Below are 24768 nucleotides of genomic sequence, written 5' to 3'. Positions count from 1 at the left end.
ATAAACAACCTTCCACCATCATCCTCTGCTTCCTACTGTTACGTATCCCGTAACTGGATAACTTACCAGCAAAGATAGAGAGGTCTGTTGAAGTCTGTTGTCACTATTTTCAAACGTTTTTATTTATAAAGGGACACAAAAATAGGGTTAATACATACATTCAGATAGTGCACATCGTCAACATTCAATCTAAAGCGCTGGTATAGTAATAATCATCATTAAGAAGTGAGCTCTGCTGGTGTCTAGGGGTTAATAGATTGTCCGTTGGAAATATAAAAGCCACTCTGAAAGTCTGCAGGCCTCAGCCCTTTTAAAATTGCTGGGTTTTGCGTGGGGCGACCGAGAGAGAGAGATTGGGGGGAGAAGAGAAAGAACTTGCCAAGTCTTGATGAATCTTCCGTGAAATCGGGGGAGCGTTGGTTTCCTCTCCCCGATGTTAGTTAAAAGCGGTTTTCTGTGATTCCAGCCACAAATTCCAATCCCGGAATCTAACGCACATGGCTTCCTTCAGAATGGCTTCCCGCTGCTGCGGGATCACTCTCTCGTGTCTTCTGGGTGCGTCTGAGGGGCTGTCCCCCTGAGACTCTCCTTTATACTTCCTCATGGGGTCGCAGGTGTCAATCAGGTTGGGATGATGCAATCTCTCTCTCAACCAGCCCACCTTGCCCGAGGGCTTTTCACGTGGTCTCCGTGAGACAATAGTTGCTGGCATCTTATTCTGTATCCCTGGTGGGACGAGCAATTTTTCACGTTTCTCTCTCTCTCACTTCCTGGGTCTACTGACCACCCCCCCCCCCCCCCCAACGGGTGCTCTTGCGATTCTCACAAAGGAGGGGGCTGGGATCATAACACTACCATCAATCCAATTGTGTATCCAGTTAGCTACTTCACCCTTGACCTCATTTGATGTAAATTTCCATTGCTGCCTTCAATGGAAGCCCCATAAAAGGCCTTACTAAAGTCCATGTAGGCCATCTCTACTGCCCTGCACTTCTGGCTTGTTTATTTCTCATTTGATTTTGTGCTTATCTCTGATGAAAGGCCTCAACCTTCCAGTAAGAAGATGGTGCATTCAATCACATTGGCTTCTATGGGGTCAACCAAAGGTGATAGTGTCCTTTTTTACTTGTTTTTTTATGGTCACAAGACCCTGCTGGACATTAAGAACTTGAAGTACTGCAGGTCTACCCTGTCAATGAGTTGCTCATTGGCAGAGAAAGTGAATCATGCTGCTACCTGCATCAGAGACTTGTCAGACGAGTCAGTACACAAAGGAGGTGTGCAGTCCAACAGTGAGTAATCGTCTTGGTCGCTTTTCTTGTGATCTTAAGACCCTTATGTAGCCATGTGCATAAGGGTCTTAAGGACCTGCCCATGATTCAATGGCCGAGCAGACTCGATGGGCCATATGGCTTACTTCTGCTCCTATATCTTATGGTCTTTTGTGGAATGCTACAAGTTCGATTCACTGATTTATTGGACAGCAGTGGGGCTGCGTGGCTTTGGTTATAGCAGGGATTAGGCCTCAAACTGCAGTATCGCCTATTTATAGACGCCACAGAGAGAGGCATTGGAGTCGGTATGGTCCAAGTTGCCTCTGCTCTCCCCCCCCCCCCCCCCCCCCATGTCCGCTAAGGAGAAGACAGACTGATTGTGCAGATTTCTGCAACATTCATGGGCTCAGTGTCTTGGGCTGTATATTTTTTTCGTATGACTGTATTTTACTGGTATCTTACATGTGCTTGCTATCTTTTATGTGCTATATGTTCCTTGTGTGTGTGACTTTTGGAACTGTGTTTGCAGCTTGGCCCTGGAGTAATGCTTTTTTGTTTGTCTGTATTTATGACTTTGTGTATGATTGAATGACTATTAAACTTGAATAATCTGTTGGTAGTTTATTTGTATAATAGCTGGTAATTCTGTTAACTTCAATGCAGACATTGTTCTGAGGGCTGAAAAGATTGAACTGTGCAACTTGGCAGATCATCATTACTGCTGTTACCTGCTGGTAAGATTTAGTCATATCATGCACTGTATTAAAGCCTTGTACTGCATTGCTGCTGGGTTTAGAATTGCTGAAATGTGTAATTATTTTATTCAGGCACCAGTAACTTTTAAAATAAGTTCTTTTGATATTCAGTATCTGAGTTTTGGACAACTTAGCGCTCAGTTACAGTATATTAAGGTTAGACTCAGGACCATTGATCCACAGACTTGAATTTAAATGTCATCATGGCTGTTGGAAATTAAATTCTAGAATGAAATAAACTTGGAATATTAAAAAAAATACTAGTACAAGTTTAGTACCCTTTATCTGAAATGCATGAGGCAGAAGTGTTTTGGATTTAGGAATAGATAACTTCTGCCATTTCTTTCAGTACCTTGGGATGCATTCCATCAGGACCAGGGGATTTATCTGTGTTCAGGCCCAGACGTTTTCTCAGCACTACTTCTTTAGTGATATCAAGGTCTTCGCCTCCCATCACATCCATAACATCTCTCTTGTTATGTTAGATGTGTTCATTGCCATGAAGACTGATGCAAAATAGTCATTTAAATTCTCAGCTAATTCCTCATTACCTATTTCAATTCCCTCTTCTCATCCTCCAAGGGACCTACGTTCACTTTAGCCACTCTTTTCCGCTTTATATAATTATAAACACTTTTACTATCTGTTTTTATATTTGGTCCTAGTTTATTTTCATAATGTAGCTTTTCTTTCTTTATTACTTGTTTAGTGGTACTTTGTTGCTTTTTAGAGTTTTCCCAATCTTCCAGTTTCCCACTACTCTTGGTGACTTTGTATGCATGAGATTTTAGTTTGATGTCTTCTTTTATTTCCTTAGTTATCCAGGGCTGGCTCTCCCACTCTTACTGTCCTTGCTTTTAACTGCAATATACTTTTGTTGAGCACCATGAAAAATCTCTTTAAAAGTCTTCCACTGTTCCTCAACCATCCCTCCATATAGCCTGTGTTCCCAGTCTACAGTAGCCAAATCCTCCATCATCCCATTGTAGTCTCCATTGTTTAGGCATAATACACTCATTTTAGATTGAACGATTGTACCCTCTATTTGTTGAGAAATTCAGTCATACTGTGATCACTCTTTCCAAGAGGATCCCGAACCACAAGAACAGTAATTTTACCTGTCTCATTGCACAGGACCAGATCTAAGATAGCTTGTTCCCTTGTAGCTTCAGTAACATGCTGCCCAAGAAAGCCATCACGGATGCATTCTATGAAGTCCTCCTCAAGGCTGCCTCAACCAACTTGATTCATCCCAATCTATTGACAAGTTAAAATCCCTCATGATAACTGTTGTTCCATTCTTACATGCCTCAGATATTTCTCTGTTTATTGCCTGTGCCACTATAATGTTATTACTGGGTGGCCGATAGTGTCGTGGTTCCTTGAAATAACCAGGAGACGCAGAAGATTCTTCGAGAAGTTTAAGCCTTTATTTGCAAACAAAAGCTGAGACAATTAATGAGCGTGTCATTAATTGTCTGCCGAACCCTAGTTCACAGTATTCTTTATAATAATTTCTTACCTTAGTCGCATTAGCATACCCCGTCTCCTATCTCAGTTACATTAGCATACCGTCTCCTATCTCAGTTATATTAGCATACCCCGTCCCCTATCTCAGTTACATTAGCATACCCTATCCGCTTGCAACGCTTATCACCAGCACATTAGCTTCTCTGTTCGCCACCAATATTTCTGCTCAGTAGCCCATACTTGCTCTAGTCTACTCCTTGGAACACGTGTTCCCCTTCCTGGCTTTGACTGGTCCGCATACCATCACACCACTCCACGATCTCGTCTACCACCGTTATCTCTACATTGCTTACTTTCACTGTTAGCTACATTCTCAAGGCATTATGTGTTCAATAGTACAGAGACAATACAGAGATTTCATTCTGGCTAATAAGTTGGATACATAGTAAATATAAGTTAGCTACATTCTCAAGGCATTATGTGTTCAATAGTACAGAGACAATACAGAGATTTCATTCTGGCTGATAAGTTGGATACATAGTAAATATAAGTTAGCTACATTCTCAAGGCATTATGTGTTCAATAGTACAGAGACAATACAGAGATTTCATTCTGGCTGATAAGTTGGATACATAGTAAATATAAGGTTGATTTCTCACTGTTAGCTACTTTCTTAAGGCACTGATGTGTTCAATAGTACAGAGACAATGCAGAGATTTCATTCTCCTTCTAAATTGGATACATACATAGCAAATGGCAAATACAAGGCTGGTTACATAGTTTTGGTTACAGAGCAAACAATTTGCTTTAATTTCCAAAGAAAGAAGACTAAGAGTCCGTGCACAAAAGCCCCAATAAAGTCCAGCACTTATTCCCAAATCTCGGGTTAAACTATAATTTTCTGTGCCAAGACCTCAAAGTACCCTAGGCTGCTGAGCCAAAAACCTGTGCCTTTGTACCTGAGACAGGGAAAAAAACTCAGTAGCCCTTACAATCTACTCCCACACTGTCGTTTTGCTCTTGTTCATCCTGCAGGTGTTGTAGGCTGTAACAATACATCTTCGGTGCTTCTTTCTCCACTAAGCTTGCTTCAGTAATTGTCACGAGCATCAGAAATTGTTTGGTTGCAGCACGCACTACAAGAGACTTGAGGCAAGGAAGTAAACAGCACAGAACAAGCGCACAGCTCAACAATACAATACCAACAGTCATTGCCATCTTAGTCAGCCATGCTCCCCATCCTCCGAGTCTACTTTCTAACCAGTCAAATAACTGATGTCTGAACCCTGTATTCTGTTTAACTTCCTTTCTGAGACTTCTCAACTTATACATTGCCTTAGTAAACGATCCTTCTGGACTAGTGTTATTTGGTATAAAAGTACAGCACTGCCCTCCAAACATCACACAAACTCCTCCTTTTTCTGCCAACAGCCAGTCCAATGCTTGTTTATTCTGCCACGCCATTTTGCTAGTTGCATCTAACTGCTATCCCAAGGCCTCCAATGCATCATCGGTGTAGTTGATGAATCTTTGCTGATTGAAATATATATAATTTATCCATTCAACATTCTTAATAGTTCCTATCAAGGGTAGAAATGCTTCAAAGCCTGAAGCAATCTCATTCCTCACCTTAAATTCGTTAAGTATACCTCTTGGCTGACCTATACTATCTATCCAAATCGTCGAGTTGGGTTCATATTTTCTCCTTTTCCGCAATAGTGTCTGCTGTTCAGAGATGTCAGTGTTGAAGTGTACTTCAGGGGATACTATAACTTCTTAAAGTAGCATAACACGTGTACATGTACCTGCCCAATTGAGGGGCAGCGTGGATCTCAGACCCCCTTCCTCACCACACAGCCACCAGGTGTCTGCTAAGGGGATGGTCTGGGCACCCAATGCACCTTCGGGTGGAGGGGAACCTACTATGTGTCTTTTGCCTGGGGTTACATCCCACATCTGAGTGCAGCTACCTCTAAAATGACCCACTGGACGAACACCTTTCCATGTAAAACATTCATAGCTCAACTGATATTGCATTATAAGCTGTTCCAGTGTAAGTGTCTGGCTTCTTGTTCCTCCTGACTGTCTTCTGCTAACTGTTCCTCCGCATCACTTACCCCGGACTCCTCACCTGATTGTCCTTGCAGGACTGCCCTCGTGCAGTGGTTCAGATGGTACCAGGTGGAGCGTCCTTCTACCTGAACTGCAGTGGGTGATGCCTTGGTCACCGTAAATGGTCCTTCACTTCTCGGCTCATTCCACTTTCTCCGAAAAACTCGCACGTAAGCCTGGTCTCCTGGTTTGGTCAGTCCTTCCCCTTGTACATTCTCTGTCTCTTTCTGTTTTTCCTGTGCATAAATAGACTTATGTATCATAGTTAGCTGCTGCATGTATTGTTTCAATTCTATTTCCAATTGTTTCAAACTAGGACCTTTATACGGCCCTCTCCACAGGGGCACTGGCACAGGCCTCCCAGTTAGCATCTCATGCGGTGACAGGCATGTCATTTGATTAGTTTGCATGTGGTAACTCATCAATGCTAATGGTAAAGCATCGACCCAATTAAGTTTAGTGTCTGCACAGTTCTTGTTCAGCTTGGCTTTCAGGGTTCCATTAATTCTCTCTACCATGCCCTGTGACTGAGTATGGTATACACATCCAAATCTTTGCTTTATCCTCAGTGCTCGTTGTACCAATTTGACCACTTTCTGGATAAAAGCTGAACCATTGTCTGAGCTAACTTCTGTAGGTATTCCAAACTTTGGGATCACTTCATTTGTCAGAAATTTTACCACTTTCATTGTTCCTACCATATCTACACTTACTGTTATTTTAATGCAATTGTTGTCTTCTGATATCCACACCTCCGGCGTGATTTTCCTCCACACTGTTACGGTTTCAGCACTCTTAACTAAGGGTCCTAAGTCTTTAGACTGATATCCCTTGTTTACCAACAACGTTATGTGGGGTGCAGCCTCTGGTATCCTGTACCATTTTTCTAAAAAGGTGTTCCACTTAACTTGTAAAGCTGCCCCTTGCTTTCCAATTTTCACAGCCTCCCCTTCCAGGTGCTGTTGGGTACATGCCTCTATGTGCCATCTCTCCTCTAACTCCCTGTTCTGAGTCTCGTCAAAAATCACTGTACAATGTAGCTCAGATTTGGGCATTACAGCCCTGGGTAATATAGCCTGCACGCCCTTTTTCCATTTTCCCAGGTTTCCTGAATCTGATCTGCTATGTCTCCTATCCAAAAGACATTAGCCTTCTTATCTTCTTGCACTATCAATTGAGCCCCTGTTCTTTCCACACTCAGCCCATTTCTGGTACATTCTAATTTTAATTCCAGTTTCAATAAGGCATCTCTGCCTAACAAATTAATCGGAGTTCCTTTAGATACTAGCACTGGCAAAACAATTCCTTTATTTCCCATTTTCAACTGCACTGGAGCCGTGCACTGTGTCAACTGTGTTTTCCCCGAGAACCCTACCGTCTTAATAAACTTTCCTGACATGGGAAGGTGAAGGGCATACTGTGGCTGTACACAAGTGTACGTGGCTCCAGTATCTATCATCATTGGTGTTAGTTGCCCTTCTAACGTAACCTGAACCTTGTCTGCCTCCCTTGTTATCATTGGGTTATCATCCCTTCCCACTCGAGTTCTCGGGGCACCCCTAATACCTCTCATAGGGGTTCACAGGTCCGCTTGGGCCTGTGGGGGCTGGTCCTTGGCTAAACTTTAGTTCCCTTCTTATCGGTTCCTGCTGGTGTGTGACAGGCCATGGTGTAAACAGACAATCTCTTCTTAGGTGACCTGGCTGATTACATCCCCAGCACAATCTCTCTACCTCTCTTTCCCCCATTTCCTCACTGGTCCCCTCTGCCCATAGCTCCTCTGTCCCCCTCCTTGGGACTTCCAGTCCTGTCTGGGCTGTTTGAATTTGGTCTGTTCCTGATAGGGCATTTGTGGGAATGCTCCTCCAAAGACGTTGATTATTGGCATGGGGTTTTCCGGCCCTTGTCTTACAGTATGATTGGTTCCTCCATATAGCGGTGCTTCATTCAGTTCGATGGCTGTACTCGGACCGGTGGTTGCTGGCAGCATCTTTTTGCTTTTCTCTTTTTCCTTCTTTTTGAGTTCTTTGAGCTGCATTTGTATTAACTTTCTTTGCACCTCTTCCTGCTGCTCAGCCAACCTTCGTTTGTCTTTCCGGTATTTCTCAACCGCATGGACTACGTGGTCTCTGAATTCTTGTGGGGTAATTGACGTCAGCCCAACCACTTCCTCCAGTTTGGATTTTATTTGCGGAGGCATTGCATCTAAAATGCTATGTCGGAACAGTGTGGTGATAAATAAGCTATTTTCCACCTCTTGCTCAGTCTCCAGTCTCCACCTTTTCAACTGGTTTTCTACATAGGCTGCTGGGTTTTCAATGTCTCCCATTGGACCCCCCTTTAAGGCTTTGGGGTCCACTTTGGGTGGATAAAGCTTCCTGAGGGCCTGCCATACCCTCTGCCTCACTCTGTCAAACCTGTCTCCATCAGTTCTTGGGTCGTTCGAGTTTATTATGCCAGCCATTTCCATTAGTTCGTTAAATTTGGAGGTTCCCATCAACCTTATCAATAGTGCCTTCAAGTCTCCCATAGCCAATAATTGTCCCGCCGTTTCTTCTTCAAAGGCTCTAATCCATTTCCCTGCTCCTTCATGTAGACTGGGCAGAGTGTTTTTCAGCCCTTCTAGGTCCTGGGATCCCCAAGGGATATACTGCACTTGTCCTGATCCTTTAACTAACAGCAGCATCATTCTTCCTCCTCCTTCCCACCTACCCTGGCTCTCCTCCTCGCCTGACTCCCCATCCGTCTCCGGGTATGTCTTTACTGCCTCCCACACAAATTTCTCCGTGGTCCTCTTCTTCCTTCGGTCTCCCTGTGGAGTCCTTCCTTTCTGTCCTGATTCAATACTTGGTCGGCCCCTGGAGTAATTTTCACATCTCCTCTGCCAATTCCCTCTCAGTAACTTATCTAGCTCTCTCTCTACTTCTGCAAGTCACTTCCCTACCACCTCATTCTGCTCTTCTAGGCTTCTGCCTCCTACCTCTTCCCCACAAATTCTCGCATCCTCTCTCTCACCACTTAACTCTTGTTCCTCCAATGAATCACCTTCTCTTTCTTCCTGTCCGTGTCTGTACACCTGTGGCAGGGACTCCTCATGATCCTTACTCATGCTTGATTTCCTTCTCTCTTGTGTTTCTCCATGACTCTCATCTCCTATCTTCTTTCCACTTCCTCTTGAATGCCTCAGCTCTTCCTGCCCTGATGAGCCACTTTCTTTTCTAGTCTGTTCATTTCTACGGTATAACCGGTACTCCTCATACACCTTTTTCTCTCTCAAGTATTTCATCCGTTCAATTTCATTTCTCTCTTTGCCTGTTCCATCTTTTTCCTTTCTGCCTGTATCTCCTTCCATATCGCCGCTTTTTCCTTCTCATAATGTCTTTTTTCCTCCTCATTATCCCAAACTTGTACTTCTCCCTGCATGTTTACTGTACCTGTCAGCAGGGGGCACTGCTTAGGGGTTCCTTCCTCATTATAGGGAGGGGGCCATTCTGCCTCTTTCACATACAGGTATGGAGCTGAAGCCAGCTTCTCACTGTACCCCTCTCCCTCCCTCTCTCTCTAACAGGCTGTTTCTCTAGCACCTTAGTATCTTCCTCGCTTGTAATCAATATTCTACCTGTCCTCCTCAGCCTCTCTCCCTCCGTTCTGAAGAGTTTTAGCACTTCCATTTCTCGTTCTCTTTTTTGCTCTCTTTTCTTAGTTTTATCTTTTGGTTTGTAATTTTTAATTAGTGCCTCCATTTCTTCGCACAGCTTACGTAAAACGTTCCTTCTCTTGGCCATTTTGTGACCAGGTTCTTGGTTCTTTTTTCCCATTTTTCAGAAGTTTTTGTGATCTCACATTTATTTACCGGGAATTTTTTGCTCAGAATCTCTACTGCCGTTCCTTTATCTGTCATGTTGTTCTCTCTTTTTAAGGTATTTCAGAGATTCACAGTTCGTTTATTGGATAATACTATTTACTCTAATCTACCAGTCTATCGTCTATCTACCAGTGCTTTAAACTATATATCGGACTGTCCTTGTTTCCTATTCTGTTCTGCCCGTACAGACCTCTACCTAGAGCGGTATCCACAGAACTTTCTCTTTGCACCTCTTCTATTCAGACCCTTATCTCTTAAGGCGGTATCCACGAGGATTTTCTCTATTTTCCTTTCCCTGCCCGTTCAGACCTTCGTTTTGTACGAAGCAGTATCCACAGGGATTTACCAACAACACGTGGATTTCTCTTCACTTAACTCCTTATTAGCTTATTCGTACTTACCCCCACTGCAGTGTTCTCGATCAATCCTCTGAGCCTCTTGTTAACCCGCAATTCTGCCAGATTCTTTGGACCGGAGAGACCCTTCGACAGTGGTTCTGAGTCTCCGAGACCTCCCCAAAACCAACAGAATTCTTAGTCCAAATTGTCGCAAAAAGCACTTACGTTTTGTTTGGGTGCACCCTTAATTCTGTTAGCCCTGTGGAGGTCCCTAGAGAACTGGGAAGCGTCCCCAATCTGCCGTTTCCTTTCCGCGGTTCTCTTTCCGGTCCTGCTGTGGTCGCCAATTTTTGTCGTGGTTCCCTGAAATAACCGGGAGACGCAGAAGATTCTGTGAGAAGTTTAAGCCTTTATTTGCAAACAAAAGCTGAGACAATTAATGAGCGTGTCACTAATTGTCCACTGAACCCTAGTTCACAGTATTCTTTATAGTAATTTCTTACCTTAGTCGCATTAGCATACCCCGTCTCCTATCTCAGTTACATTAGCATACCCTATCCGCTTGCAACGCTTATCACCAGCACATTAGCTTCTCTGTTCGCCACCAATATTTCTGCTCAGTAGCCCATACTTGCTCTAGTCTACTCCTTGGAACACGTGTTCCCCTTCCCGGCTTTGACTGGTCCGCATACCATCACACCACTCCACGATCCCGTCTACCACCGTTATCTCTACATTGCTTACTTTCACTGTTAGCTACATTCTCAAGGCATTATGTGTTCAATAGTACAGAGACAATACAGAGATTTCATTCTGGCTAATAAGTTGGATACATAGTAAATATAAGTTAGCTACATTCTCAAGGCATTATGTGTTCAATAGTACAGAGACAATACAGAGATTTCATTCTGGCTGATAAGTTGGATACAGTAAATATAAGGTTGATTTCTCACTGTTAGCTACTTTCTTAAGGCACTGATGTGTTCAATAGTACAGAGACAATACAGAGATTTCATTCTCCTTCTAAATTGGATACATACATAGCAAATAGCAAACACAAGACTGGTTATATAGTTTTGGTTACAGAGCAAACAATTTGCTTTATTCTCCAATAATTGTCAACTTCCATTAGTGATTTATTTCCCTTTAATATTCCTAATCTCTACCCAGATGGATTCAGTATTCTGCTCCTTAGATCTTATATTGTCTCTCGCTATGGCCCTGATCTCATATTTAATTAAGAGCGCTATCCCATCTCCCTTACCTTCCTTTCTATCCTGTAGTACGTGACATCCTTGGATATTTAATTCCCAATCCTCTCCACCCTGCAACCACATCTCTGTAATGACCACTAAATAGATAATAGATAATAGGTGCAGAAGTAGACCATTCGGCCCCTCGAGTCTTTGTACTGATTTGAGCCACAAGTTCACTGACCTTGTTTCAAATACTACGGGCATTCAAATAAGATGCCCTTACACTCATTGTGTTTTTAAAATCTTGTAATCTTTTATTCTTTTGCACTTGTCTTTTCTTCACTTCACTCTTTCTTTTCTCTTTTTTTAATCTTTTTTTTTATCTTTATCCACACTTCTTTTTTCACTTCTCCAATCTGTTGAATCCACCACCCTTCTATTCAGTTTTAAGTCCTATCCACAGCCCTAGTTATGCAATTCGTTAGGATCCAGGTGCCATCACGGTTCAGGTGGAGCCCAACCCAACGGTACTGCTCTCTCCTTCCCCAATTTCCCATGAATTCAAGCACACTTCTCCCACACTAATCCTTGAGCTATGCTTTCAACTCTCTAATCTTCTTGACACTTTGCCAATTTGCACATGGCTCAGATAATAAACCAGAGATTGGTAGCATTTTGGTTTTGCTTTTTAATGTAGTCTCTAGCTGCTCAAATTCCCTCAGCGGAACCTCTTTCCTCATTTTATCTATGTTATTGGTACCCACATGGACCATGACAACTGGATCTTTCTTCTCTCACTGCAAACTCCTCTGCAAGTCGGATAAGATGTCTCAACCTTGGGCACCAGGCAGGCAACACAGCCTTTGGGACACTCTATCCTCACAACAGAGAACTCTGTCTATTCCCCAGACTGTACTGTCCCCAATTACCACTACATTTCCCTTCTTTACCCCTCTTGAATGGCTCCCTGAACTACGGTGCCACAGTTAGGTTGTTCATCCTTCCTACTGTTATCCACACAGGGAGCAAAAATCTCAGACCTGTTGGACAAGCTCACAGGCTGACGCTCCTCCAGCACTGTCTCTTGGATCCACTCGCTGTCACATCTTCTTGTCCCTGACCACAGCCTGAATTCAGCTAATCTAAAGGGTGTGACTACCTCCTGAAACAGAGATTCCAGCTATCTCTCCCCCTCCCCCGATGTGCCACTTTGCTTGAAGCTCAGATTCCCGGTCATCAACATTGAGCCTGAGTTCCTTGAGCAGCCAACACTTGCTGCAGATGTCACCAGGAACCACAATGGGGTCCATCAGCTCCCACATCATTCAGCTACAGCACATCACTTGATCCTGCATCAACCCTTTATTTAATTACCCATAATTTAGTGACTTTTGATTCAATGATTACAAAAACCTTACTTGTTACTTTCCTGTACCTACCTGTTAAACATCATATGTTCGCTCTGACACTGATCTTACATGATCCAGACCTTCACTTTTTAATTTATGCAGTGTTTATCTATTTTCCATTAACTTCCTGTTTATTACATATGTGTGGTAGCTGCTCAGAACTGCCTGTGGTGCGCAGGGACCTGGGACCTTACTAGCATCTTGTAGAATTTTCCATTTGTGATTTCATGTCAGTGCTCAAAAAGTTTGGATTTCAAAGGTTTTCTGATTTTGGAATTTTGGGTAAGGGGTACTCAGCCTTTATTGATAACAGCAGAAAACCAGGGGAGCAAGGAAATCTACTGTCTTTAGGCATAGTACCATAAAAACATATGAAATAGGAGCTGAATTAGGCCATTCAGCCCATTGAGTTTTCCCACCATTCAGTCATGGCTGAGTTATTATCCATGTCGACTCCATTCTTCTGCCTTCTCCGTGTAACCCTGATGCCCTTACTAATCAAGATCCTATCAGCCCCCACTTTAAATATTCCCAATGACTTGGCTCCACAGCAATGAATTCCACAGATTCATCAGTTCTTGTTAAAAGGCCTGAACAGATTAGATATAGCAAAGTTATTTCCCACGGTAGGACAAGAGGGCATGACTTCAGGATTGAAGGACGTCCCTTTAGAACTGAGATGCGGAGAAATTACTTTAGTCAGAGGACTAAATCTGTGGAATTTGTTGCCACAGGCGGCTGTGGAGGCCAAGTCATTGGGTGTATTTAAGGCAGAGATAGATAGATTCTTGATTTGCCAGGGAATGAAAGGATATGGGGTGAAAGCAAAGGAGTGGGGATGAAGTGGATCAGCCCATGATTGAATGGTGGAGCAGACGTAATGGGCTGAATGGCCTACTTCTCCTAGAGTCAACAATGTAACTAGAGATGGTCGCATCCTGAGAACAATAACAAAGCAGGCAGGTTGTGTGTACTCAGTACATAATCCAGTCGGCCCTCCTTACCCACGAGGGACTGGTTCCGGGACCCCTTGCGGATACCAAAAAACGTAGATCCTCAAGTCCCTTATTCAGCCTGTCTCAATGCGATGGACCTTAGGACCCAGCGGAACCCCGGACCTTATTTAACCTGTCTCAGTGCGGGGGATATTAGGACCCAGTGGCAGAGCTCTGAATCGGCAGTTTTTCTGTTCACGAAAATAATCACGATCACGATTGAAAATAAAGTGGAGATAATAAAGCAATTGGAAAGAGGTGAAACATTGGTCATTGGAAAAGCATTAGGCTACAGTCAGTCAACGTTCGGAACAATTTTAAAGGATAACGTGAGAAAGGCCCTGCCCCAATGAAACCTACAATTACTACTAAGCAATGCAGTGGTTTAATTATTGGAGTTTTGATCCTCCACATCAACCAGGCACGGATGGAGAGCGCGCTCGGCAATCTGTCACTGGATTGAACTTGGGATCTCCTGTTCCCGAGCCCAGTGCTGAAACATACGTTCTTAAGTGTTTTATATGCATAGAAAGGTAAAATATATACTATATACTAAGACAAACATTTGACTAATTGACGCTAAATAATACCGGATGTACCTGTTCTGACTTAATCGGTAAAAGAACTTCCAGTTTTTTTTTGATCCCGATCCACGATAACCTACGCACATCCTCCCGTATAGTTTAAATCATCTCTAGATTACTTATAATACCTAATACAATGTAATTGTTATGTAAAATAGTTGTTATACTACATTGTTTAGGGAATAATGACAAGAAAAAAAATCTGTACATGCTGAAACAACAATTGCTGAAAGAACACTTCCGAGTTTTCTCGATTTGCGGTTGGTTGAATTTGTGTATGTGGAACTCTGGAATAAGGAGGGTCGACTGTAGTACGAAAGCCTGAGTTAGTTAGTGCGTTTAAGGTGGTTTAATGATGCAGATGGAATTAAACTATTTAGCATAGTGAAGAATTCCAGAACATAGAATTAAAGAAAAACCATGCAGGCTTATAATTTGCATTGAGACCAGTGTCTAGTTCTAGTTCTCAGCCTGAAGGCTATGATGCTTCAATTATTCATCCAAGTACTTTCCCAGTGTGATTGTTTCTGCCTTCTACATCTTTTCAGGCTCAGTGGGTGTTGTTTGAAGCTAAACTATCTTGCTTGATAGATGAATGCACTTTATATAAAACCACATTATTCTTGTTTATTAGAGACTGGGCTTTGTTGCTCTGAATGGTAATGTGGGAAATAAACGTCTGAAACAAATACAGAACAACTTGGCATTCCAGCAGTCAGTCATATGGGTAAGTGTTTGGTGTTTGTTTGTATCTTACTCTGGGCACTGAAGAATGTAAGAAGATTAATGTGAATCATTTGATAACTACCCCCTTGTTCCATTGATGACACTGTGTGTTATCAGGAATCTCACACATACAATGTAATCAAAGCCCTAGAATGGTTCTTTCTGGCGAGGGTTACTTTGCTTCCTGTGGCTGTGTAAATATGACAGACAGAGAAACTTGCGGTAACCAATGGAACCAAACAACAAATTGAAGTTTGTAGATCCAAAGTGATACAGTAAGGTAATAGTTTAAGAAATTGTGGACTCTACTGAAGTGGGGCCCTGCACTCACAGGTAGGAGGGGCTATCCCACATGGCTAGACGTTTCCTCTAGCTCAACCCTGGGACATCTACGAGAGACCTCAACCTTGGAATCACACCTTCGGTACCTTTTTTTTCATTCGCGTTTCTTGGTTCTTATTTGTTCAGGGAGCAGATAGATTAAGTTCTATTTTGTTAATTTTAATGATACATTGACAGATAAATACACATGCCTAAGGACAAAGTAAAATTCATTTCTTTTACTGTCAATGGGCTGTTAAATCCAATCAAATGCAGTAAAATTCTATCAAAAACAAAGAAAGAACAAGCCCATGTAGTATATGTACAAGAAACTCACTTAAGTGATAATGAGCATGGAAAACTAAAGAGAATGGGTTTCAATAATTTGTTTTTCTCCTCATATAAATCAGGACATAGGAGAGGAGTTACTATTCTCATCCTAAACAAGCTAAATTTTGAAAAAGTATTCGAAATGGGAGATAAGGAGAGCAGATATATTCTGGAAGGGGAAATATAGATGGGAATTCAGTACTCTATTGAATATATATGCACCCCTAGGAAGTGATATTAGTTTCTTCCAGAAAATTACTAATATTATGGTAACAGAAACAGAAGGTCTCTTGATATGTGGGGGAGACTTAAATTTACAATTACAACCAAACTTAGACTTTTCCAATAGAAAAACCTATGAAATAAAATCCTTACATAAGAAAGTTAATACACTTTTTGAGAATGTTGGTCTAATTCATATATGGAGGGACCTTTTCCCCAACAGAAGGGATTACACTCATTATTCTGCCCCCCCCCCCCCCATTCTGTATATACAAGAATAGACTATTTCATAACATTTGGAAAAGACAAAGACAAAATAAACACCTGTGGAATTAGGACAAAGATGTAAGTGACCATGCACTTATATATCTATCTGTTGATTTTGACCTACAACCAAAGAATACTATTTGGAAACTAAATTCAAGTCTACTCAATGATCACTATTTTAAGGAACAAATTAAAAAAGAAATTGGTCTTTACTTAGAATTCAATGATGATGGAGAGGTTTCACCTCCCATTCTATAGGATACTCTGAAGGCTGTTTTAAGAGGGAAATTTATAGTGATATCTTCATATAAGAAACAAAGCAAGGAATAAAACATTAGAGGAATTACAAAATAGGCTGAAGGAACTAGAAAAAAAACACAAATTGAGTTTGGCACAGGATACATTAGAGGAAATTTAAAAAATTAGGAACAAAATTAATAGTTTGGCTACACAAGAAATCAGGAAAAATCTAATGTTTCTGAAACAGAGACACTATGAAAGTGAATCTAGATCTATGAAAATACTGGCATAGAACCTGGAAAAAAAAGATAACAGAAAATACAATTCATAGAATTAGGGATCCAAGAACAAAAGTTATTTAAAAAAAAGTAGCTAAGTGAAATTCAAGAAGCTTTTAAAGTGTTTTACAAAACTCTATATTCCAAAGTTCCAGGGAGAAGCATAACCCAAATTGACACCAGAGTGTCAACCCAATTCTCCAGAGTCACCCGCTTTAAGCGAAGAACAAAATAGAACGATGATTGCTGATGTAACTGAAGCTGAACTAAAAACTGCAATTAGTAAGCTTAAATTAAGCAAGTCACCAGGCTTGGATGGATATACGGCAGAGTGGTACAAAGAATTTAAAAACGAGTTAATTCCTGTTTTACTCCCCACACTGAACTGGGCTCTAAAAAGGTGCAAATGCCACCCAGCTGGAAGGAGGCGATAATCTTAGCTATACCGAAAGAAGGCAAGGATAAAATGGAATGTGGGTCATTTGGACCAATGTCTTTTCTTAATGTAGATTATAGATTATTTACCTCCATCATGGCCAAACAATTATAAGAGTTTCTACCCACACTGATACATAACGATCAGACAGGTTTTATACAACAACGCCAAACACAAGACAATATATGGCGGACACTTCACATTATGGATCATATACAAAAAAATAAAATTGAAGCAATAGTTATAAGTGTGGACACTGAAAAGGCATTTGATTTGGTTAATTGGAATTTTCTTTACAGACTCTTACATAGATTTGATTTACATGACACTATTATTAAAACTATACAGGCACTATATGACAATCCTACTGCTAGGATTAAAATCCATGGATATTTATCAAATTTAACATAGGACATAGAGTAGTACAGCACAGTACAGGCCCTTCGGCCCACAATGTTGTGCCGACCCTTAAACCCTGCCTCCCATATAACCCTCCACCTTAAATTCCTCCATATACCTGTCTAGTAGTCTCTTAAATTTCACTAGTGTATCTGCCTCCACCACAGAGGTTTTATCCTAGAAAGGGGCACGAGACAGGGTTGTGCATGGTCACTGCTGCTCTTTGCATTATATCTGGAACTACTAGCTCAATACATCAGACAAAATGAAGCTATCAGGGGAATTACTATTAAAGGGACAGAGCATAAATTGGCTTGTTATGCGGATGACATTTTGATCTATCTCGGGCAACCAACACACTCTTTACCTAAATTGATGCAATCCTTTGAACGATATGGTCAATTATCTGGATACAAGATCAACATAGATAAAACCCATTTACTTTAATATAACTATAGCCCACCAAGAGAAATTGAAAGTAGATATCCTTGGGCATGGCAAACAGAGTCTTTCAAATATTTGGGCATCATTATGTGAAAAGATTTGGCAAAATTATCAGAATGCTATTATCCGCCAAAATATAAAAAACTAAGGAAGATATTACAAGATGGAACCTAATTCCTTTTTTTAGTCTCAGTTCAAGGATTGAATCCATTAAAATGAATGTATTGCCCAGACTATTATATCTTTTTCAGACCCTACCAATAGGGATTAACCAAAATCAATTCAATGAATGGAACAAAATGTTATCGAGATATATATGACAAGGTAAAAGGCCTAGAGTTTGTCTCAAAGCTTTGCAATTAGCCATGGAAAGGCGGGGGGGGGGGGGGAATGGGGCCTACCTTCTCTTAGAGATTATTATTTTGCAGCACAGTTGAGAGCTGTGATAGGTTGGTGCAACGCATCATATGATGCTCAATGGAAAAACATGGAGGAGCGGGTACTTTCCATCCCCATACAGGCAATTTTGGTTGATAACAATCTACAAAATTACATAACTACTATTGATAACCCATGGGTGAAATGACCTCTTAAAATATCAAAAACTATTATAAGGAATATAAACTAGAGGGATATATTGCACTTCTTAAATGGTGTGCATATGACTCAGATTTTACGCCGAATAAACTGGATACTAGATTTAAGGACTGGACAACTAAAGGAATAACAGTTCTTTGCAATATAGTTAAAGAAGGAACACTGTTTGGTTTTGAAATGCTTAAAGAGAAACATCTATTAGAAAAACAAGCCTTTTATTGGTATTTGCAGATGCGACAGTATGTTAATAGGAGGGTTAAAAATGTAACCAAGGCAAGTACATGCTTGATAGAGCTATTTAGAAAAGCATATAATTCAGATAATGGTAGTAGAGTCATTTTAAGCATGTATAAGGGTTTGTCAAATCTTAAAACACGTTCGACTTCATACATTAAAACAAAATGGGAGAAGGAAGGAGGGAAAATTATATCTGAGGAAGAATGGGCAATAAAATGGAAGTGCACCAGTTCACAGAAATGGAGGGAGTTTGGATGGAAAAACTTGATAAGATATTTTATTACAGCCTCTCAGAAATCCCATTATGATAGTAACCTTCTTGTTTGCTGGAGAAATTGTGGAAATCAAAATGCAAACTATTCCCATATTTTCTGGGATTGCCCTGTTATCAAAGACCGTTGGGAGTGGGATACACAATGCCCTACAAGACATTTTTAATTGTGAAATACCCTTAGAAAGTAAGACCATATATTTTGGGTATATAGCTCAAGAGTGGTTGAAAAGAGATAAATATTTAATGAATATACTGCTGGTGGCTGTTAAAAAGTCTCTTACCAGGAAATGGTTATCATAGGAGAGCCCAAACTTAAACGCATGGATTGAAATTACAATGGACATTTACAAAATGGAGAAGATAGCAGCATCTGTAAAAGTTGGAACAATTTGATTCAAACTGAGAAAAATGGTTTAACTACTTAACACCTCATAGGCCTGATTTTATTCTCACAAATCAATGGATATGTTGTATAAAAAATAGATCACTCCCTACTTGTACATAGTTTTCACCTTTTGCTTGTTTTTCTTTCCTCTCTTTTCTATGTGTACACCTCTGATAAATATTATGTGGAGATTTGTGGTAAATACGAATATATGATATATCTGTACAGTATCTGAAATAAATCTTGTATAAATGTTTGATGATGATCTTCAAGAAAAAATAAATTACAAAAAAAAAGAAATTGTGGACTGATTTAGAATCAAAATTCTAGCATTATATTGGGGAAAAGAAGGGGCAAAGTATCTACTATAACCTTAGGTGTGTGACCTTAGGTCATGTATATGAAATTTTAAAATCTTACTATATTTCTGAAAAAAAGGATTTTTTGCATTTTTAAATTTTGAAATACAGTTCCAAGGTCGTATTGCTCAAGTGCCTGCTTTTCATCTATGTTTGTAGTGTTGCTGTATTCACATATTGGGAAAGTTACAGGTGAACATAATTTTTTAATGAATGGCAATTTATGGACGTTATCCATTATGGTTAAGGAATAGTAGTCAAGGCACTTTTGGTTAACTCTTGAACTTGCATGTGGCCTACTGTAGAAAGTCAATTTTAGAAAGCCTAGCACATTTATTTCTCAACGTTGTCCCCTCCCACATGTAGACACTTTGTCCAGTGGTCGTGGAGCATATGATCCCTTCTTTGTAGAAGTGGTCCTCAGCAGGGGTGATGGATAAGTTTGTGGCCTAAGGTCGAAGGAGATGAGTTATTAACTTAAAACTTCGTGCATTATCACTCAGAGTTGAACTGCACGTGCATGTAACCAGAGTGTCTTGGACCTCCAGGTGGTCCAAAGCAGGGGTGACTAATAAATTTGTGGCCCAAGGTGATGAGTTATACAGCTCTTGTTACATGTACGTGCAGTTCAATTCCTTGAGTGATTACACAGAAGGTTTGAAGTTAATAACTCATCTCCTTCTACCTTGAGCCATAAACTTATCAATCACCGCTGCCGTGGACCACTCCTGGAGGTCCAAGGTGCCGACTTCTACAAAGAAGGGATCCATGTGCTCCACGACTGCTGGACTAAGTGTGTAAATGTAGGAAAAATAAATGTGCTAGGTTTTCTAAAATAGACTTAGGCCACAAAATCAATCACCCCTCGCACAATCCAAGCATTTGGAAAAGAATAGAGGTTTTTATATGAATGATATGCTTGTAATTTGATATAAATTATGTGATTTCAACATGTGTTAACACACTGAGGATTTGGGGAATACCTGTGACAGTGCGATAGTTAATTAACTGTGAAGCATTTGTGGACTGAAGTGGATTTCTTGACATTCCAGTAACATTACAAAATATGAGTATAAAGTGTGATTTCAGTTACTGTATAATTATGTTACAATAGACATTTATGATATAATCCTTTTGTACAACATCACTATTTCAAATTAATGAAGGTCTGCAGTCCATCTTATTCTATGGTTAATGTGATCAAAGCAAAATGTGACTCTTATTGCACTGTTCTTGTTTCATTGCTGGAATTGTGATGGGGTAACAAAACATGGTATAATTTTTGAGACTAAGAGGAGTTTGTTCTTAGCATTTATTGTTTAAATTTGCATCAATATTTGAACAATTGATAAAGTATAACCTCTTTGCATTGTACATTTTTGATGCTGGCTGAAGTTTGATGCATCTGTTCTTCGTAGGTGAATTATTGCAGGTTTTTTTCATGGATACAAGTGTGCACTGAACAGGAATAAATCATTTGGAACTAAAGACACTGTTGTTCCAGCAGTCTGGAGCTCTGAGCTAGATCAGCTTGGACATTGCTGTTTACAGTACCGAAACCCATTTTAGATTTGTTGTCTCTTTTGCTGTAGTTCTGTACATATGAAAACCAATTCTGTTTTGATCCCAAGAATTTGCTACTTTAGTTGATGCCAGCTTCTGATTGAGTTCATTGTACTTGCAGTGATTGCAGTTCGATGACTTACTTCTGTGCAAAAGCACCCATGAATGTTTGAGACTGAATTATGCACGGGTGAGGAGTCTTTCAGAGTGCCTTTGTTTGCTGTTATATAATCTGGCTATCCTTCCAGTACTGTGGTTATATTGTTTAAAAATATATTCTAAAACTTATTTGCATGATGACTCTGTGAAGTGCTCCAGTAGCACAAATTTCCAGTCCTGATGGAGGGTCATGACCCAAAACATGACTGTTGATTAATTTCCATAGACACTTCCTGACCTGAATTCCTCCAGCATTTTGTGTGTGTTACTCTGGATCTGCAGCATCTGCAGAATGTCTTGTATTACTGATTACATGTGTCTTTCAAGGATTTGACATAGGTGTGATGAGGTGGAAAGCTGCCTCTTTCTATGTTAAATGTTTTTACCATTCTACTGACTGGATATATTGCAGACTAAATTATTTTTGATACATCCTGTGGCTTAGGCAGTTCAGCCAGATTCTGGTATATCTTTTGAGTGTAGTTTAAAGTACTGTTTCTTCCCCCTTGATTTGTGAAGAAGTGTAATATCATAAAGATGGGGAGAGAACACAGCTTTTCAGTATTTGGCCTTGTACGAGAGAAATTATAGGTTTTGTTATTTCAAAAATCTGCAACCGCAATTCTTCTCTAGATCCAAAGTTGGCAGTTTTTATGCAAATGAACAATAGCCGTGGGTGAGGACAGAAAGCAAGTGAAATACATTTTATGTGAATGTGTGATTAAAACAGGTTGATGAATGTCTTTGTGACTAAATTGCACTTGGACCTGTTCAACAGTCCAGTGCTATAAATACAGCTGTATTGGGCCTGGGCTTGTGTTTTTGCTGTCACAATTTACCTTGTTTGAACAGGTGCTGCAAAAGTGCTGGAATCAGTGGAAGATGTGTTTGGAGAAGCAAGAGGAGCTTGAGCTTCAGGAACAGTTCAGAGAAGCCCAAGATCACTTCAGGTATTCTAATAGCCTTTGAATTTTTAATTCTAAACATATATCCACTAGAAATAATTCAGAAGTTGTGTAATTCAGATGTTTGATGATTTGGTTGAGTTGTTCTCAAATCTTGGCAATTTACTTGCAAATATTTCTTCACCATGCGAAGAGGCATCATCAGTGTGCTGTTGATTGTGGTGTGTCCTCCAAATGCTTGGCCTTTATATACTTTTTAATCAACTGATTGGAAGTTATTTTGGAAACTCAATTTATGACGTGAGGAGGAAACTCTGTTGATGATTGGCCAATCAGTGATGATTTTACCTCCACCTCCATCACAAATGTGTTTTCGAAATGAATTCCAGTTAGCTGATTGAAAAATGTATAAAGGCCAAGCATTTGGAGGACACACCAAAATCAACCATGCACTGATGCTGTCTCCTTGCATGGAGATGAAACATTTGCCAGTAAATTGCCAAGATTGGAGAACAACTCGGCCCTATATCATCCACTGTTCTGAGAAGGTGAAAATGTCCTTTGTATGCTGAAACCTTTGTGCTAGTCCACATTCATTTTGCCAAGTTCCTCAAAGGTACATTTAACATTATATGGACATTTGGTTCTCAGAAATTTGTATACAGATGACAACTAAAATTCATGAATAGGAACACTGATCTTCACGTTTCAAAGCATGTAAAATGATGCCACTTTTGCTACTGACTTCACCTTTGTGATTACTCCAGATAAGTAACTATGGATTGTTGCTGAATCTTGGACTTTATAATTGTATATTAATGATCAATGTAAACAGAGTTGAGCACAAACCTCTGTTGTAGCCTTTTTTGATGAAGAGGATAGTTTCATACTAGTCCTATGATCGGGTTGTAAATACATGAATAAGGTAAGGCAAGCGTCAACTCTGGAGCATGGAACAGTATGAACTCTTTGGCCCCCAATGTTGTGTTGACCAATATAAACCTACTCCATGATCAATCTAATCCTTTCCTCTTGCAATAGTCCTCATAGTCCTCAAAACTACTTCTGATATCTCTCTTAAACTTTCATCTACTCACCTGAAATGGATATCCCCTTGATATTGGCCATTGCCACCCTGGGAAAAAGATGCTGGCTGTCCCCCCATCTATTGCCTCTTGTACACCTCTAACCATCTTTGTTGTGCCAAAGATAAAAGCACCAGCTGGCTCAAACTTTCCTCGTAAGATGAGCTCTCTAATTCAGGCAGTATCCTGGTAAATCCCCTCTGCACCCTCTCTCAGCTTCCACATCCTTCCTATACGAGGTGATCAGAACTGAATATAATTCTCTAGATGTAGTCTGACCAGAGTTTTATAGAGTGTCAACTTTACCTTGTGGCCCTTAAACTCAATTTCCTGACTAATGAAGTCTAGCAGACCATATGCTGCCTTACCTGCCCTAACAATTTGCATAGCAATTTTGAGGCATCTGTGTGTGTCCCCAAGATCCTTCTGTTCCTCCGCATTGCTAAGGATCCTGCCATTAATTTTGTACTCTGCCTTTAAGTTCAGTCTTCAAACTTCAGATTGAATTCCATCTTCCACTTCTCCACCTTGTTCTGTATGCTGTGTCTATCCCATAGTAACCTGCTACAACTTTCTACACTATCCACAGTTCCACCAACCTTTGTGCTATCTGCAAATTTACCCCTCGATTTCCTCATCTACATCATATATAAAAATCACAAAGATTAAAGGTCCAAGAACAAATACCTGTAGAATATCACTAGTCACCAACTCCAGCAAAATACAGTCCATCTACTACCACGCTCTGCTTCTATGGCAAGTTAATTTTATATCCACGTAGCCTCATTTCCCTGGATCCCATGCCTCATGGCTTTCTGAATGAGCCTATCATGGGGATCCTTGTCAAACACCTTATTAACATCCATATGACTACATCCACAGCTCTACTTCAATTTAATTTGTCACCTCCTCTCATTTAGGCATGACCTACCTCAGATCCATGCTGACTGTCCCTAATAAAGATTACCTTTATTTGTCACATGCACATCAAAACATACAGTGAGGTCAACATTGTGGGCTGAAGGGCCTGTTCCCTGCTGCACTGTTATAAGTACATTATTTATGTCAAATCAATCAGCAGAGGTTGTGTCCTGCTCCTAGCACAAATGCAGTGTGCCCACAGCTTATTATCCCTAACCATACATCTTTGGAAACCAGAACACTTGGAGGAAACTCATGTGGTCACAGGGCAAACATATAAACTCCAGCGGTGGGAATTGAACCCCGATCTTGCAGCTGGTGCTAGCCCCAATCCTTCTCCAAATGCTTGTTAGTCTTGTCTTTAAACCTGACTTTCTGAGTTCCTCTGGACCAAAACTGGATCTACTTTCTGGCTAACCTGTAGTATGCCCTGGATATTTATGATCCCTCAATGACCTTGATTTTGTCAGCTGGCAATTTATCTCTCCCAGAAGATCACATGCTGCTGGCTGAATAGAGACAATCTATGGCGTGATGCACAAAATGTGACACAGATTGTGTGATTGTAGCGATCCAATAGTTGTAACTATCAGTATGCAAGTTTGTTTGTTTTCTGGCTAAT

General features: G+C 40.6%; 1 protein-coding gene across 1 annotated transcript in view; it reads left to right on the top strand.

Annotated features, from left to right (window-relative positions):
• Positions 1 to 24768, top strand: part of sfi1 (SFI1 centrin binding protein) — a 242981-nt gene that overhangs the window by 65039 nt on the left and 153174 nt on the right. The window contains exons 11-13 of the mRNA XM_059983256.1: positions 1938 to 2008; positions 14633 to 14725; positions 22088 to 22185. Coding sequence (XP_059839239.1) covers positions 1938 to 2008; positions 14633 to 14725; positions 22088 to 22185 — 262 coding nt within the window. The remainder of the gene's footprint in view (positions 1 to 1937; positions 2009 to 14632; positions 14726 to 22087; positions 22186 to 24768) is intronic.

The sequence above is a fragment of the Hypanus sabinus genome, chromosome 10, assembly GCF_030144855.1.
Source record: "Hypanus sabinus isolate sHypSab1 chromosome 10, sHypSab1.hap1, whole genome shotgun sequence".
Classification (NCBI taxonomy): domain Eukaryota; kingdom Metazoa; phylum Chordata; class Chondrichthyes; order Myliobatiformes; family Dasyatidae; genus Hypanus; species Hypanus sabinus.
This window is presented reverse-complemented; position numbering and strand designations above follow the sequence as displayed.